This window comes from Procambarus clarkii, chromosome 11, assembly GCF_040958095.1.
Source record: "Procambarus clarkii isolate CNS0578487 chromosome 11, FALCON_Pclarkii_2.0, whole genome shotgun sequence".
NCBI classification, from domain to species: Eukaryota; Metazoa; Arthropoda; class Malacostraca; order Decapoda; family Cambaridae; genus Procambarus; species Procambarus clarkii.
Genome location: NC_091160.1, coordinates 50952133 through 50968104, shown reverse-complemented (window position 1 = coordinate 50968104; position 15972 = coordinate 50952133). Strand labels below are relative to the sequence as shown.

At 43.1% G+C, this 15972-nt stretch overlaps 2 protein-coding genes across 2 annotated transcripts; one reads left to right on the top strand and one right to left on the bottom strand.

Annotated features, from left to right (window-relative positions):
* Positions 1-2353: 2353 nt before the first annotated feature.
* LOC138363739 (dentin sialophosphoprotein-like) lies at positions 2354-10154 on the bottom strand. Its single transcript, XM_069323132.1, has 3 exons — positions 10085-10154; positions 3023-3695; positions 2354-2939 (listed from the first exon to the last, which is right to left on the bottom strand). Exons 1-3 carry the CDS (start codon positions 10152-10154, stop codon positions 2354-2356), a joined length of 1329 nt encoding a protein of 442 aa, XP_069179233.1.
* Positions 10155-10219: 65 nt separating this feature from the next.
* Positions 10220-15685, top strand: LOC138363738 (uncharacterized). Its single transcript, XM_069323131.1, has 2 exons — positions 10220-10587; positions 15625-15685. The coding sequence occupies exons 1-2, from the start codon at positions 10220-10222 to the stop codon at positions 15683-15685; spliced, it is 429 nt and encodes a 142-aa protein (XP_069179232.1).
* Positions 15686-15972: the final 287 nt, after the last annotated feature.

Below are 15972 nucleotides of genomic sequence, written 5' to 3'. Positions count from 1 at the left end.
AGTACACACACACGACCACCAGTACACACACACGACCACCAGTACACACACACGACCACCAGTACACACACACGACCACCAGTACACACACACGACCACCAGTACACACACACGACCACCAGTACACACACACGACCGCCAGTACACACACACGACCGCCAGTACACACACACGACCACCAGTACACACACACGACCACCAGTACACACACACGACCACCAGTACACACACACGACCACCAGTACACACACACGACCACCAGTACACACACACGACCACTAGTACACACACACGACCACCAGTACACACACACGACCACCAGTACACACACACGACCACCAGTACACACACACGACCACCAGTACACACACACGACCACCAGTACACACACACGACCACCAGTACCCACACACGACCACCAGTACACACACACGACCACCAGTACACACACACGACCACCAGTACACACAAACATGACCACCAGTACACATGAAGGAAAGGTTGTGTGAATGGAACCTCAAGTCGCAGGGTTAGGAGGGGACATGATTACCGCATACGAAATTCTCAGGAAAATCGATAAGGTAGATAAATTCAGATTTCTTAACACAGGTGGTACACTCACAAGGGTTCACAGGTGGTACACTCAAAAGGGTTCACAGGTGGTACACTCACAAGGGCTCACAGGTGGTACACTCACAAGGGTTCACAGGTGGTACACTCACAAGGGTTCACAGGTGGTACACTCACAAGGGTTCACAGGTGGTACACTCACAAGGGTTCACAGGTGGTACACTCACGAGGGTTCACAGATGGTACACTCACGAGGGTTCACAGATGGTACACTCACAAGGGTTCACAGGTGGTACACTCACAAGGGTTCACAGGTGGTACACTCACAAGGGTTCACAGATGGTACACTCACGAGGGTTCACAGGTGGTACACTCACGAGGGTTCACAGGTGGTACACTCACAAGGGTTCACAGGTGGTATACTCACAAGGGTTCACAGGTGGTACACTCACAAGGGTTCACAGGTGGTACACTCACAAGGGTTCACAGGTGGTACACTCACAAGGGTTCACAGGTGGAGACTGAGTTCCCAAATGAGCCACAGGGACGTTAGAAAGAAACTTGTCGGTGTCAGAGTAGTTAACGGATGGAATGCATTAGGCAGTGATGCGGTAGAGGCTGACTCCATACACAGTTTCAAATGTAGATATGATAGAGCCCAGTAGGCTCGAGGAACTTGTACACCAGTTGACTGACGGTTGAGAGCCGGGAGTAAGGAACCGAAGCTCAACCCCCCCACCCCCCTCTGCAATCACAATTAGATTGCTAGAATTAAGCAAGTTCCACAGTTGAAAGTAAACACGACGCTTACTTCCACTCAGTAAACTTTCACAACATGAAAGTAGAGAGAAAGTCTCTGGCCACAAAAGGAGATAAACGCCTTATGAGCCATTAAGCTTTCATCTATTTGTGAATCTTCTGTAATAGTAAGAGTTCCTCGCTTGTTTATGTCCGCATCAAGAGCGGCGCTGAAGAGTCGGTTGTGTTGCCTCTGCCTCTGACTCTTACTCTCTTCACTCTGGCTCTTACTCTCTTCACTCTGGCTCTTACTCTCCCCACTCTGGCTCTTATTCTCTCCACTACACTCTCCACTCTGGCTCTTACTCTCTTCACTCTGGCTCTTACTCTCTCCACTCTAGCTCTTACTCTCTCCACTCTGGTTCTTACTCTCTCTTCACTCTGGCTCTTACTCTCTCCACTCTGGCTCTTACTCTCTCCACTCTGGCTCTTACTCTCTTCCCTCTGTCTCTTACTCACCCCACTCTGGCTCTTACTCTTTTCACTCTGGATCTTATTCTTTCCACTACTCTCGCTACTCTGGTTCTTACACTCTTCTCTCTGACTCTTACTCTCTTCCCACTCTGGCTCTTACTTTCTTCACTCTGTCTCTTACCCTTTTCACTCTGGCTCTTACTCTCTTCACTCTGGCTTTTACTCTCTTCACTCTGACTCTTACTCTCTTCACTCTGGCTTTTACTCTCTTCACTCTGGCTTTCACTCTCTTCACTCTGGCTCTTACTTTCTTCACTCTGGCTCTTACCCTCTACACTCTGGCTCTTACTCTCTTCACTCTGGCTTTTACTCTCTTCACTCTGACTCTTACTCTCTTCACTCTGGCTTTTACTCTCTTCACTCTGGCTTTCACTCTCTTCACTCTGGCTCTTACTCTCTTCACTCTGACTCTTACTCTCTTCAGTCTGGCTCCTACTCTCTTCACTCTGACTCTTACTGTCTCAACTCTGGCTCTTGCTCTCTCCACTCTGGATCTTATTCTCTCCACTACTCACTTCCCACTCTGGCTCTTACTCTCTTCACACTGACTCTTACTCTCTCCACTCTGGCTCTTACTCTCTTCACTCTGGCTCTTACTTTCTTCACTCTGGCTCTTACTCTCTTCACTCTGGCTCTTACTTTCTTCACTCTGGCTCTTACTCTCTTCACTCTGGCTCTTACTCTCTTCACTCTGACTCTTACTCTCTCCACTCTGGCTCTTACTCTCTTCACTCTGGCTTTTACTCTCTTCACTCTGACTCTTACTCTCTTCACTCTGACTCTTACTCTCTTTACTCTGGCTCTTACTCTCTTCACTCTGGCTCTTACTCTCTCCACTCTGGCTCTTACTCTCTTCACTCTGGCTCTTACTTTCTTCACTCTGGCTCTTACTCTCTTCACTCTGGCTCTTACTTTCTTCACTCTGGCTCTTACCCTCTACACTCTGGCTCTTACTCTCTTCACTCTGGCTTTTACTCTCTTCACTCTGACTCTTACTCTCTTCACTCTGGCTTTTACTCTCTTCACTCTGGCTTTCACTCTCTTCACTCTGGCTCTTACTCTCTTCACTCTGACTCTTACTCTCTTCAGTCTGGCTCCTACTCTCTTCACTCTGACTCTTACTGTCTCAACTCTGGCTCTTGCTCTCTCCACTCTGGATCTTATTCTCTCCACTACTCACTTCCCACTCTGGCTCTTACTCTCTTCACACTGACTCTTACTCTCTCCACTCTGGCTCTTACTCTCTTCACTCTGGCTCTTACTTTCTTCACTCTGGCTCTTACTCTCTTCACTCTGGCTCTTACTTTCTTCACTCTGGCTCTTACTCTCTTCACTCTGGCTCTTACTCTCTTCACTCTGACTCTTACTCTCTCCACTCTGGCTCTTACTCTCTTCACTCTGGCTTTTACTCTCTTCACTCTGACTCTTACTCTCTTCACTCTGACTCTTACTCTCTTTACTCTGGCTCTTACTCTCTTCACTCTGGCTCTTACTCTCTCCACTCTGGCTCTTACTCTCTTCACTCTGGCTCTTACTTTCTTCACTCTGGCTCTTACCCTCTACACTCTGGCTCTTACTCTCTTCACTCTGGCTCTTACTCTCTTCACTCTGGCTTTTACTCTCTTCACTCTGACTTTTACTCTCTTCACTCTGGCTTTTACTCTCTTCACTCTTGCTCTTACTCTCTTCACTCTGGCTCTTAATCTCTTCACTCTGGCTTTTACTCTCTTCACTCTGGCTTTTACTCTCTTCACTCTGGCTCTTACTCTCTTCACTCTGGCTCTTACTCTCTTCACTCTGGCTCTTACTCACTCCACTCTGGATCTTATTCTCTCCACTACTCTCTTCCCACTCTGGCTCTTACTCTCTTTACTCTGACTCTTACTCTCTCCATTCTGGCTCTTACTCTCTTCACTCTGGCTTTTACTCTCTTCACTCTGGCTCTTACTCTCTTCACTCTGGCTCTTACTCTCTTCACTCTGGCTCCTACTCTCTCCACTCTGGCTCTTACTCTCTCCACTCTGGCTCTTACTCTCTCCACTCTGGATCTTATTCTCTCCACTACTCTCTTCCCACTCTGGCCCTTACTCTCTTCACTCTGACTCTTACTCTCTCCACTCTGGCTCTTACTTTCTTCACTCTGGCTCTTACCCTCTTCACTCTGGCTCTTACTCTCTTCGCTCTGGCTCTTACTCTCTCCCTTCCTGGCTCTTACTCTCTTTACTCTAGGTCTTACTCTCTCCCTTCCTGGCTCTTCAGTTAAACAGTTGGCAGAGTGACTGTTCACCGGGCATCACTAGCACGAGAGAGAGTCTGGTGGTGAACAAGATGCATGAACCCGTCCCCCGCTTGAACAATGTTCAGAGAAGCTGTACCAGTGTTGGCAATGGTCAGGTGTGGTGTTCACAGGAGGAACAGTAACCTGATCTCTTGTTCCAGTGTCAACACTGGCCATAATGGTTATTAATGTTTATATATATATATATATATATATATATATATATATATATATATATATATATATATATATATATATATATATATATATATATATATAACTGAAAACTCACACCATAGAAGTGACTCGAACCCATACTCCCAGGAGCAACGCAACTGGTATGTACAAGACGCCTTAATCCACTTGACCATCACGACCGGACATAATGAGGAGATAGCCGAGGCTATTTGAACCACCCCCACCGCCGGCACTCGGATAGTAATCTTGGGCATAGCATTTTACCAAATCACCTCATTCTTTGGGGCACACGTGAGGAACACAAATGCGAACAAGCCTGAATGGTCCCCAGGACAATATGCAACTGAAAACTCACACCCCAGAAGTGACTCGAACCCATACTCCCAGGAGCAACGCAACTGGTATGTACAAGACGCCTTAATCCACTTGACCATCACGACCGGACATAATGAGGTGATAGCCGAGGCTATTTGAACCACCCCACCGCCGGCACTCGGATAGTAATCTTGGGCATAGCATTTTACCAAATCACCTCATTCTTTGGGACACACGTGAGGAACACAAATGCGAACAAGCCTGAATGGTCCCCAGGACAATATGCAACTGAAAACTCACACCCCAGAAGTGACTCGAACCCATACTCCCAGGAGCAACGCAACTGGTATGTACAAGACGCCTTAATCCACTTGACCATCACGACCGGACATAATGAGGTGATAGCCGAGGCTATTTGAACCACCCCACCGCCGGCACTCGGATAGTAATCTTGGGCATAGCATTTTACCAAATCACCTCATTCTTTGGGGCACACGTGAGGAACACAAATGCGAACAAGCCTGAATGGTCCCCAGGACAATTTGCAACTGAAAACTCACACCCCAGAAGTGACTCGAACCCATACTCCCAGGAGCAACGCAACTGGTATGTACAAGACGCCTTAATCCACTTGACCATCACGACTGGACATAATGAGGTGATAGCCGAGGCTATTTGAACCACCCCACCGCCGGCACTCGGATAGTAATCTTGGGCATAGCATTTTACCAAATCACCTCATTCTTTGGGGCACACGTGAGGAACACAAATGCGAACAAGCCTGAATGGTCCCCAGGACAATATGCAACTGAAAACTCACACCCCAGAAGTGACTCGAACCCATACTCCCAGGAGCAACGCAACTGGTATGTACAAGACGCCTTAATCCACTTGACCATCACAACCGGACATAATGAGGTGATAGCCGAGGCTATTTGAACCACCCCACCGCCGGCACTCGGATAGTAATCTTGGGCATAGCATTTTACCAAATCACCTCATTCTTTGGGGCACACGTGAGGAACACAAATGCGAACAAGCCTGAATGGTCCCCAGGACAATATGCAACTGAAAACTCACACCCCAGAAGTGACTCGAACCCATACTCCCAGGAGCAACGCAACTGGTATGTACAAGACGCCTTACTTCACTTGACCATCACGACCGGACATAATGAGGTGATAGCCGAGGCTATTTGAACCACCCCACCGCCGGCACTCGGATAGTAATCTTGGGCATAGCATTTTACCAAATCACCTCATAAATTGGGGCACACGTGAGGAACACAAATGCAAACAAGCCTGAATGGTCCCCAGGACTATATGCGACTGAAAACTCACACCCCAGAAGTGATTCGAACCCATACTCCCAGGAGCAACGCAACTGGTAACTACAGGGCGCCTTAATCCGCTTGACCATCACGGCCGGACAAAAGGAAGTGGTAGCCGAAGCTATTTGAACCACTTCCCCGCCGGCAACTCGGATGGTAATCTTGGGCATAGCATTTCACCAAATCACCTCATTCTTTGGGGCACACATGAGGAACACAAATGCAAACAAGCCTGAATGGTCCCCAGGACTATATGCGACTGAAAACTCACACCCTAGAAGTGACTCGAACCCATACTCCCAGGAGCAACGCAACTGTTAACTACAGGGCGCCTTAATCCACTTGACCATCACGGCCGGACAAAAGGAAGTGGTAGCCGAAGCTATTTGTACCACTTCCCCGCCGGCAACTCGGATGGTAATCTTGGGCATAGCATTTCACCAAATCACCTCATTCTTTGGGGCACACGTGAGGAACACAAATGCAAACAAGCCTGAATGATCCCCAGGACTATATGCGACTGAAAACTCACACCCTAGAAGTGACTCGAACCCATACTCCCAGGAGCAACGCAACTGTTAACTACAGGGCGCCTTAATCCGCTTGACCATCACGGCCGGACAAAAGGAAGTGGTAGCCGAAGCTATTTGAACCACTTCCCCGCTGGCAACTCGGATGGTAATCTTGGGCATAGCATTTCACCAAATCTCCTCATTCTTTGGGGCACATGTGTGGAACACAAATGCAAACAAGCCTGAATGGTCCCCAGGACTATATGCGACTGAAAACTCACACCCCAGAAGTGACTCGAACCCATACTCCCAGGAGCAACGCAACTGGTAACTACAGGGCGCCTTTGAAGGCATAGACGACATTGGTGTCTTTTAGAGCGTTCTGCTTTGTGTCTGGTGAGTTTCTCATGAGTAGGTTGGCCGTTTTCTTGGTTTTATAGTAGATCGTCAATTGTATCTTCTGATTTTTGTCTGTAGGGTTAACGTGTCTATTAACAATATCTTTCTGGACCCTTTACTGAAAGGTTTCCTTTTGTGGAAACCTTTCTAGATGTAACAGTCATGGAAAGGAGCTAAGATTTCCACACTACAGTCTACACCAAGGAAACAAACATAGGAATGTGCCTCAATGCCAACAGTGACTGCCCAGACTGGTACAAGAGGAGTGTCGTTAACGCTTATGTCGACCGTGCTCTCAGCCACAGCTCAGGATGGAAGCAAGTCGACGAAGAACTCTGTAGGGTAAGGCAGGTCCTAGTCAACAACGGCTTCTCCAATGGTTTCGTCGAAGACATCATAAGAAGGAAAGTGAAACGCCATGCAACCTCTGAAGAGACAAATAACACAACACCTATACCCCCTATTAGACTATTTTGCAGGAACTTCTTTCCACAGCTCATAAAACGGAGGAAAGGGTCCTGAAAGATATTGTTAATAGAAATGTTATCCCTACAGACAAAAATCAGAGGATACAACTGACGATTTACTATAAAACCAGAAAAACGGCCAGCCTACTCATGAGAAACTCTCCAGACACAAAACAGAACGCTTTAAAAGAGACTAACGTCGTCTATGCCTTCAAATGCCCTCTTGGGGACTGTAAGCTCCAAAAAACCCAGTATATAGGCAAGACAACAACATCTCTTTCTAGGCGTTTAACGATGCATAAGCAACAGGGCTCCATTAAGGAACATATAATCTCTTCCCACAACCAAACCATCGCCAGAGAAATCCTAGTAAACAACACAGAAATCATCGATAGATACAGCGATAGCAGGCGGCTTGACGTTTGCGAGGCACTACACATCAAGAAGTCAACACCAGCAATCAACAGCCAATTAATGCACAACTATATTCTACCCACCTCAAAACTCCGCTCCAATATAGAAGCATCAAGAAATATGGACCAATAGGCTTTCTACAAACACTTCTATTCAATACCCATTGTTTCGTGTTCTGTCTTGTGTTGATGAAATTAATACCCTATTAATGCCACCTCTTGTTCTGTCTTATGTTGATGAAATTAATACCCTATTAATGCCACCTCACCCCATCCACCTCACTCAAATGTAGATATAAAATCGGAGATGCGTAAGTTCTATTCAGTTGTGTATTTGTAAACTAAAAGTCTTTGAAAATGTAATAAGTTTTACGAAACGCGCTCGTGTCGCGTGAGACTAGAAATAAAAATGAATTTTGGAGAATTGATTTTTGATTTACCTCCAACAGTGAAAAGAAATGTACGAAAGATTGAGAAAATTCGTGTTAGAATTATAAATCTTACTTTTTCGGTCATATTTAATAATATATGTCTACAGGAAAGACTGCTACCAAAATATACTAATATATATATATATATATATATATATATATATATATATATATATATATATATATATATATATATATATATATATATATATATATATATATATACACATTGGTAGCAATCTCTTGTAAGCATATGTTGTTGAATATGACCGAAGGGGTAAAATTAATAATTCTAAAACGAATCTTCTCAATATTTCTTACGTTCTTCTTCACTGTCGAGGATAATTGAAAAATTAACTCTAAAATTCATTCTTTTTTATTTTTGGTCGCACGCCTGAAAGCGTTTCGTAAGCTTCTTACATTTTCAAAGATTAGTTTACACATAACATACATACTTGATTATACATGCCCTGTTGTTTATGCATTGTTAATCGCCTGGAAAGAGACTTTGTTACCTTGTCTATATACTGAGTTCTTTGGGGCTTACAGTCCTCAAGTGGGCATTTGAAGGCATAGACAACGTTGGTTTATTTCAAGGCGTTCTGTTTGGTGTCTGGGAAGTTTTACTTTAGTAGGGTGACTGTTTTTTTTTTTTTTTGGGGGGGGGGGGTTATAGTAAATTGTCAATTGTATTTTCTGATTTTTGTCTGCGGGGGATAACGTTCCTATTAAGGAGCCAAGAGATTAGTTTACTTAAAGTTGTTCAATGTCAACCAATATTTAGTGACTAGTTGAATAGGAAAAGGGCTGCAATTGTTCCAAGTTTCAGTACTGCAGCCTAAATAGAAAGGAAGATTTTTTTTTTTCAATCAATATTACACATTTTCAAGTTTGTATATACAACCACACGTTTCAGATATAAACATTCTATGACACTTTTCTGACACATTAGCATACAATAAAGGATCTGTAGTCGGGGATTTTCCAAAACAAGATTAGTCTTCCTAATACAAGTAGTGTAAGTCCCCCCCCCCAAAAAAAAAAATGCAAATGTTACATGTTTATTGCTATTATAAAATCAATAATTGAATTTAGGAAAAAACAATGACTACAGATTTTAGAAACATACTTTCTTCATATAAGGTGTAAGTTTCATGTAAATTGAATAACAAATGAAAGAGTTATATGAATGTTTATGATGCTTGAAATAAATAAGTAAAAAATAAAGTCTAAGGTGCTACCATCTGTGGCTGAGGTTGACATCGACCAATTTCCTGGCCTCCTTGGCACCCTTACAGATAGAGGGACGTGCCGTCAAGTGTATAAGTTTCATGCAAATCGTCCAAACAACAAATAAGAAAAATAAAATTAAAAAAGAAAAACAAAAAAAATCCCAATTCTTTTTTAACTTAATTTTTTTTAATAAAACTAATTTTTTTTAATATATGATATTGTGACAGTTGCGAGTCATAGACATGATTTCAGTTGACTTGTGTTTGGTAATCATTTTTTACCATTTTTGAAAAATTTTGACACCTATTTCAATATTTTTTTCAACCTTCCTATTTATGCTACGATGCTGAGACTTGAACCAGAAGAAACCCTTTTCATATACAACTCATGAAAAAAGTTTGATTGAAATCGAACCAGTTTTCATTTTTGGCATATATGATTCTCTTGGCCCCTTAACAATAACTTTCAGGTCCCACCAGATTCAGGAATCAGCCAGATACCTACACCCACATACAGATTGGCTAAGTGACTCAATGGGTTGCTGAAACCTTATGTACCGTGTGCTTTCAGCCTGAGGTCTCCCAAGGAATATGTTGACTTACTGTTGGGAGCAGGTCACGGGGATAAGAGCCTCGTTGGATGTAGAGTCACTATTTACCAACGTACCTGTGGATGAAACAATCGGGATGATAGCGGACAGAGTGTATCGTGACCCGACTTGCACTTCTCTTGACATACTAGAAAACATACTGAGGAAACTACTCCAAGCCTGCCCTAAAGAGGCACCCTTTTTGAGCCCAGATGGGCCTGGATAAGCAAGTAGATGGGGTCACCATGGGTTCTCCCCTAGGTGTCCTGTTTGAGAACTTCTACTTGGGTCCCATTGAGCAGAGGGTCTTAGTTGACATGGACTTGAAACCGGCCATATACTGCAGGTATGTTGACGACATTTTTATGCAGGTACCTGATGCCAGATGTCTGCAGCAGGTGAAGGAGGCCTTTGAGTGGAATTCTGTGTTGCGTTTCACTTACGAGATGGAGAATAATGGGAAGCTGCCCTTATTGGATGTAGCAGTCACGGAAAGGAGCGGAGGCTTCTACACTGCAGTCTACACTAAGGAAACAAACATAGGAATGTGTCTCAATGCCTATAGTGAATTCCCAGACAAGTACATGAGGAGTGTTGTCAATACTTACGTCGACCGTGCTCTCAGCCACAGCTCAGGATGGAAGCAAGTCGATGAAGAAATCTGTAGAGTAAGGCAGGTCCCAGTCAACAACGGCTTCTCTAACGGTTTTGTTGAAGATATAATAAAAAGAAAGGTGAAACGCCATGCAACCTCTGAAGAGTCAACCAACACAACACTTGTAGCCCCCCCCCCTAATAGTTTATTTTACTGGAACTTCTTTTCGATGGCTCATAAAACGGAGGAAAGGGTCCTGAAAGATATTGTTGATAAGAACGTTATCCCTACAGACAAAAATCTGAAAATACAATTGACAGTTTACTATAAAACAAAAAAACGGCCAATCTACTCATGAAAAACTCCCCAGACACCAAGCAGAACGCCTTGAAGGAAACCAATGTCGTCTATGCCTTTAAATGTACATTTGGGGACTATAAGCCCCAAAGAACTCAGTATATAGGCAAGACAACATTGTCTCTTTCCAGGCGATTAACAATGCATAAACAACAGGGCTCCATAAAAGAACACATAATCTCTTCTCACAACCAGAGAAATCTTAATAAACAACACAGAAATCATCGATAGGTACAGCGATAGCAGGCGGCCCGACATCAGCGAGGCACTACACATCAAAAAGTCAACACCAGCAATCAACAGCCAATTAATGCACAACTATATTCTATCCACTTCAAGTCCCCGAACAAATATAGAAGCAGTAAGAGGAGTTATGGGCCAATAGGCCTTCTGCTGCTACTTTCATTGTTCTCATACCAAACTTATACCCATTGTTTCGTGTTCTGTCTTGTGTTTGTCACAAGTTGGTTCACCTCACCCAAAATCTTTTTACCATATCTCCTCACCCAAAACCTTTTTACCATATCACCTCACCCAAAACTTTTGTACCATATCACCTCACCCAAAGCGATTATAAGTACCACGAAATTGTGTGAAAGTCTTTGAAAATGTAATAAGCCATTATAAAACGCGTTCAGGCGTCAGACCGTAAATAAAAATGAATTTTAGAGAATTGATATTTCCATTACCACCGACAGTGAAGAAAAACATAAGAAATATTGAGAAACTTCGTGTTGGAATTATTAATCTTACGTTTTCGGTCATATTCAATACATACAATTCATATTCATATCATACATATTCAATACTCACACATACAAAATGTTGTTTTTCACTGTCATCAGAAATATTGCCACTCAATATTTCTTCTGTTTTTTTCACAGTCGAGAGGTAGTTGAAAAGTTAAAATTAACTCACCAAAGTTCATTTTCATACTTTATTTATGGTCTGACGCCTTGAAGCGTTTCACATTACACTTCTTGCATTTCAAAGAGAATTTTACATACTCTGTTAATCCTAATATTCGTTTTTGTGGTGAAGTGATACTTACCTAATTGTACTTACCTAATTGTGCTTGCGGGGGTTGAGCTTTGGCTCTTTGGTCCCGCCTCTCAACTGTCAATCACCTGGTGTACAGATTCCTGAGCCTACTGGGCTCTATCATATCTACATTTGAAACTGTGTATGGAGTCAGCCTCCACCACATCACTGCCTAAAGCATTCCATTTATTAACTACTCTGACACTGAAAAAATCTTTCTAACGTCTCTGTGGCTCATCTGGGTACTAAATTTTCACCTGTGTCCCCTAGTTCGTGTTCCACCCGTGCTGAAGAGTTTGTGTTTGTCCACCCTATTAATTCCCTTGAGAATTTTGTAGTTGGTTATCATGTCTCCCCTTACACTTCTGTTTTCCAGGGATGTGAGGTTCAGCTCTTTTAGCCTTTCCTCGTAGCTCATTCCTCTCAGTTCCGGGACGAGCCTGGTGGCATACCGCTGAATCTTCTCTAGCTTTGTCTTGTGTTTAACTAGGTATGGACTCCAGGCTGGAGCTGCATACTCCAGGATTGGTCTTACATAAGTGGTATACAGGGTTCTGAAAGATTCCTTACACAAGTTTCAAAAGGCAGTTCTTATGTTGGCCAGTCTAACATATGCTGCTGATGATATTGTTTTGATGTGGGCCTCTGGGGACAGGTTCGGTGTGATATCAACCCCCAAATCTTTCTCTCTATTTGACTCTTGCAGGATTTCACCTCCCAGATGATACCTTGTGTTCAGCCCTTCCCCTAAATTCATCACCTTACACTTTCCTGAGTTGAACTTTAGCAGCCATTTTCTAGACCATTCCTCCAGTTTATCCAGGTCATCCTGTAGTCTCTGTCTATCTTCATCCGTCTTGATTCTTCTCATAATTTTTGCATCATTAGCAAACATTTAGAGGAATGAGTCTAGAATGAGTCTATTTTCCCTCCGGAAGATCGTTTACATATATTAGAAACAGGATGGGTCCAAGTACTGAGCCCTGTGGGACTCCGCTTGTGACATCTCGCCACTCTGATGTCTTCCCCCTCACCGTTACTCGCTGTTTCCTGTTGCTTAAGTATTCCCTTATCCAATGGAGCACCTTCCCTTTTACTCCTGCCTGTTGCTCCAACTTTTTTAACAGCCTTTTACGGGGTACTGTGTCAAAGGCTTTTTGACAGTCCAGGAAAATGCAGTCGGCCCACCCTTCTCTTTCCTGCCTAATTTTTGTTGCCTGGTCATAAAATTCTATTAAACCTGTGAGGCACGATTTACCATCCCTGAACCCATGTTGGTGGTGCGTTACAAAGTTATTTCCCTCCAGATGCTTTACGAGCCTTTTCCTCACGATCTTCTCCATCACCTTGCATGGTATACAAGTTAAGGAATCTGGCCTGTAGTTCAGTGCCTCTTGCCTGTCACCCTTCTTGTATATTGGGACCACGTTAGCTGTCTTCCAACTTTCTGGTAAGTCTCCTGTTTCCAGTGACCTGTTATGCACCATAGAGAGTGGCACACTTAGTGCTTCTGCACCTTCCTTTAGTATCCATGGTAAGATTCTGTCAGGCCCAACAGCCTTTGTCACATCCAGCTCCAGCAGACACCTGTTGACCTCATCACTGGTGAGGTCAAATTCCTCCAAGGTTGCTTGGTTTGCCACCTCCTCACTTAGTGCAGGGGCTTCGCCTTGTTCTATTGTGAAGACCTCCTGGAATCTCTTGTTGAGTTCTTCACACACTTCCTTGTCATTCTCTGTGTATTTGTTCTCCCCTTTTCACAGCTTCATCACTTGTTCCTTCACTGCTGTTTTCCTCATGATGTGGCTGTGGAGCAGCTTTGGTTGGGTCTTGGCTTTACTCGATAGGACATGTTTGTCCTTTACTGATAGGACATGAATCGATGGGTTCATTGCGTGTTTTATATTCTTGCTTCGGTGTTGGTTCTGGGTCCAACGCTGCTTCTTTTGTCATCATTATTATTAAGATCTTATGTTCATATAGATGAAAACGAGTTAGTAGAAGCGTCCAGGAACTGAAGCACTTGTGGAAAATCTCGTCTGATTCTTCATGATATTTCAGTGAATTATTCTCGAAAATGTCCTTATAGTTTGGTAAATATTCTGTCTGATTTGTAAAAATATCACAGAGTTACTTCCGTGCGGATGTCTAAGTTCTCAGTCTACGCTACGTCTTATCATATTTCTATTGTCGATTCGGCAGATATCAAGATATCGAAAGATTTAACATAATGGTTGACTTGGGCTTCATGGAATTCTTTAAATGGGACAGTTGATACGGCTTTCCTCCAATACGTTTCCTTTTCCATGAAGACCAGACTAGATTATTCTAAGACTCGGGCTGAATTATCTTCCTAAGGGATTAGCTGAAAGTATTCGGGGCGCTTCGAGCAACTTTCGATCCCTCCCCCGAGGATCAGACAAGAGCCTCACATCGACTCAAGCTTAATCAAAGTCCGTCAGCTTTTCCTGGAACTCCTTTCACCCCTCATAGGCATCATCCCTCGCAGCTGAGAAACTTTTTGTAAGCCTCATTACCTAACTTAAGAAGAACAAGCGAGTTGAAGGATTTTCATATTAAAATGAGTCTGGATACGAAATGTCGCCTCTATGGTCTGTTCCTTCAGGTCCGATTCGTTCAACTAATGCGTCTCATTTTGCACGTTATGGTCCCCCTAACATACACGTTACAGCGAACGTTGAAAAGTATCGGCTTATAAATATAAAAAAGTCGGCTATGCATCAGTTAGTAAGGTTAAGGGGGGTAGTTTGGGTTCGTCCTATTTGGGTTAGGTTAGTACGATGTATATTGTACGCTGTGGCACATCAAGAGAACGGGTTGGTTTATTAGTTGGGGTTTTAGGAGACGAGGATGTTATGTACATTATTAAAATTGTTGTTGACAAAATATTTAGTTTTGCGTAATCGGAGTAATTCAGTTAGGTCCTTTTACAGTGAGGTGCTGCTCATATTCACTGCCACACAGGTCAGTGAGGTGCTGCTCATATTCACTGCCACACAGGACAGTGAGGTGCTGCTCATATTCACTGCCACACAGGTCAGTGAGGTGCTGCTCATATTCACTGCCACACAGGACAGTGAGGTGCTGCTCATATTCACTGCCACACAGGACAGTGAGGTGCTGCTCATATTCACTGCCACACAAGACAGTGAGGTGCTGCTCATATTCACTGCCACACAGGACAGTGAGGTGCTGCTCATATTCACTGCCACACAAGACAGTGAGGTGCTGCTCATATTCACTGCCACACAGGACAGTGAGGTGCTGTTCATATTCACTGCCACACAAGACAGTGAGGTGCTGCTCATATTCACTGCCACACAGGACAGAGCATCACACACACCAGACAATAGGTCATAACTATATATCGAGCCATATACATATATATATATATATATATATATATATATATATATATATATATATATATATATATATATATATATATATATATATATATATATATAATATATAATATATTATTGGTGTATACTGGCAACAGGTTTTCTTTTATGTATGTCTCATTGAATATGACAGCATATTCCGTATTTACTATTTTCTGATTTAGGGCTTATATCCGTCTAACTAATGCTATTGCATCAGGGTTCAGCAGGAAGAGGAGTTCACCGAAATTCATGTTTTTTTAGGTGAAGAAAAGAATTGAATAATTGAAGAATATATTACAGTAATTACAAAATCGTACAACGTTTCGAACCTCCATGGTTCATTCTCAAGTGAGAAGAAATTACTGAACTTGTTAATTTATACCAGTACGGGGTCAGGTGATGAACAAGTACAATAAAGGAAAAGACAAGTTGGATACATAGGGGGATAAATAAGAAAATAAGAAACAATAAGAAAATATAACAATAACAAAAGCCGACAAGACAGCAGCATATGTATTGATTCCTACCCAAGAATACATGAACAAAATTAGCGACATCCTTAGTG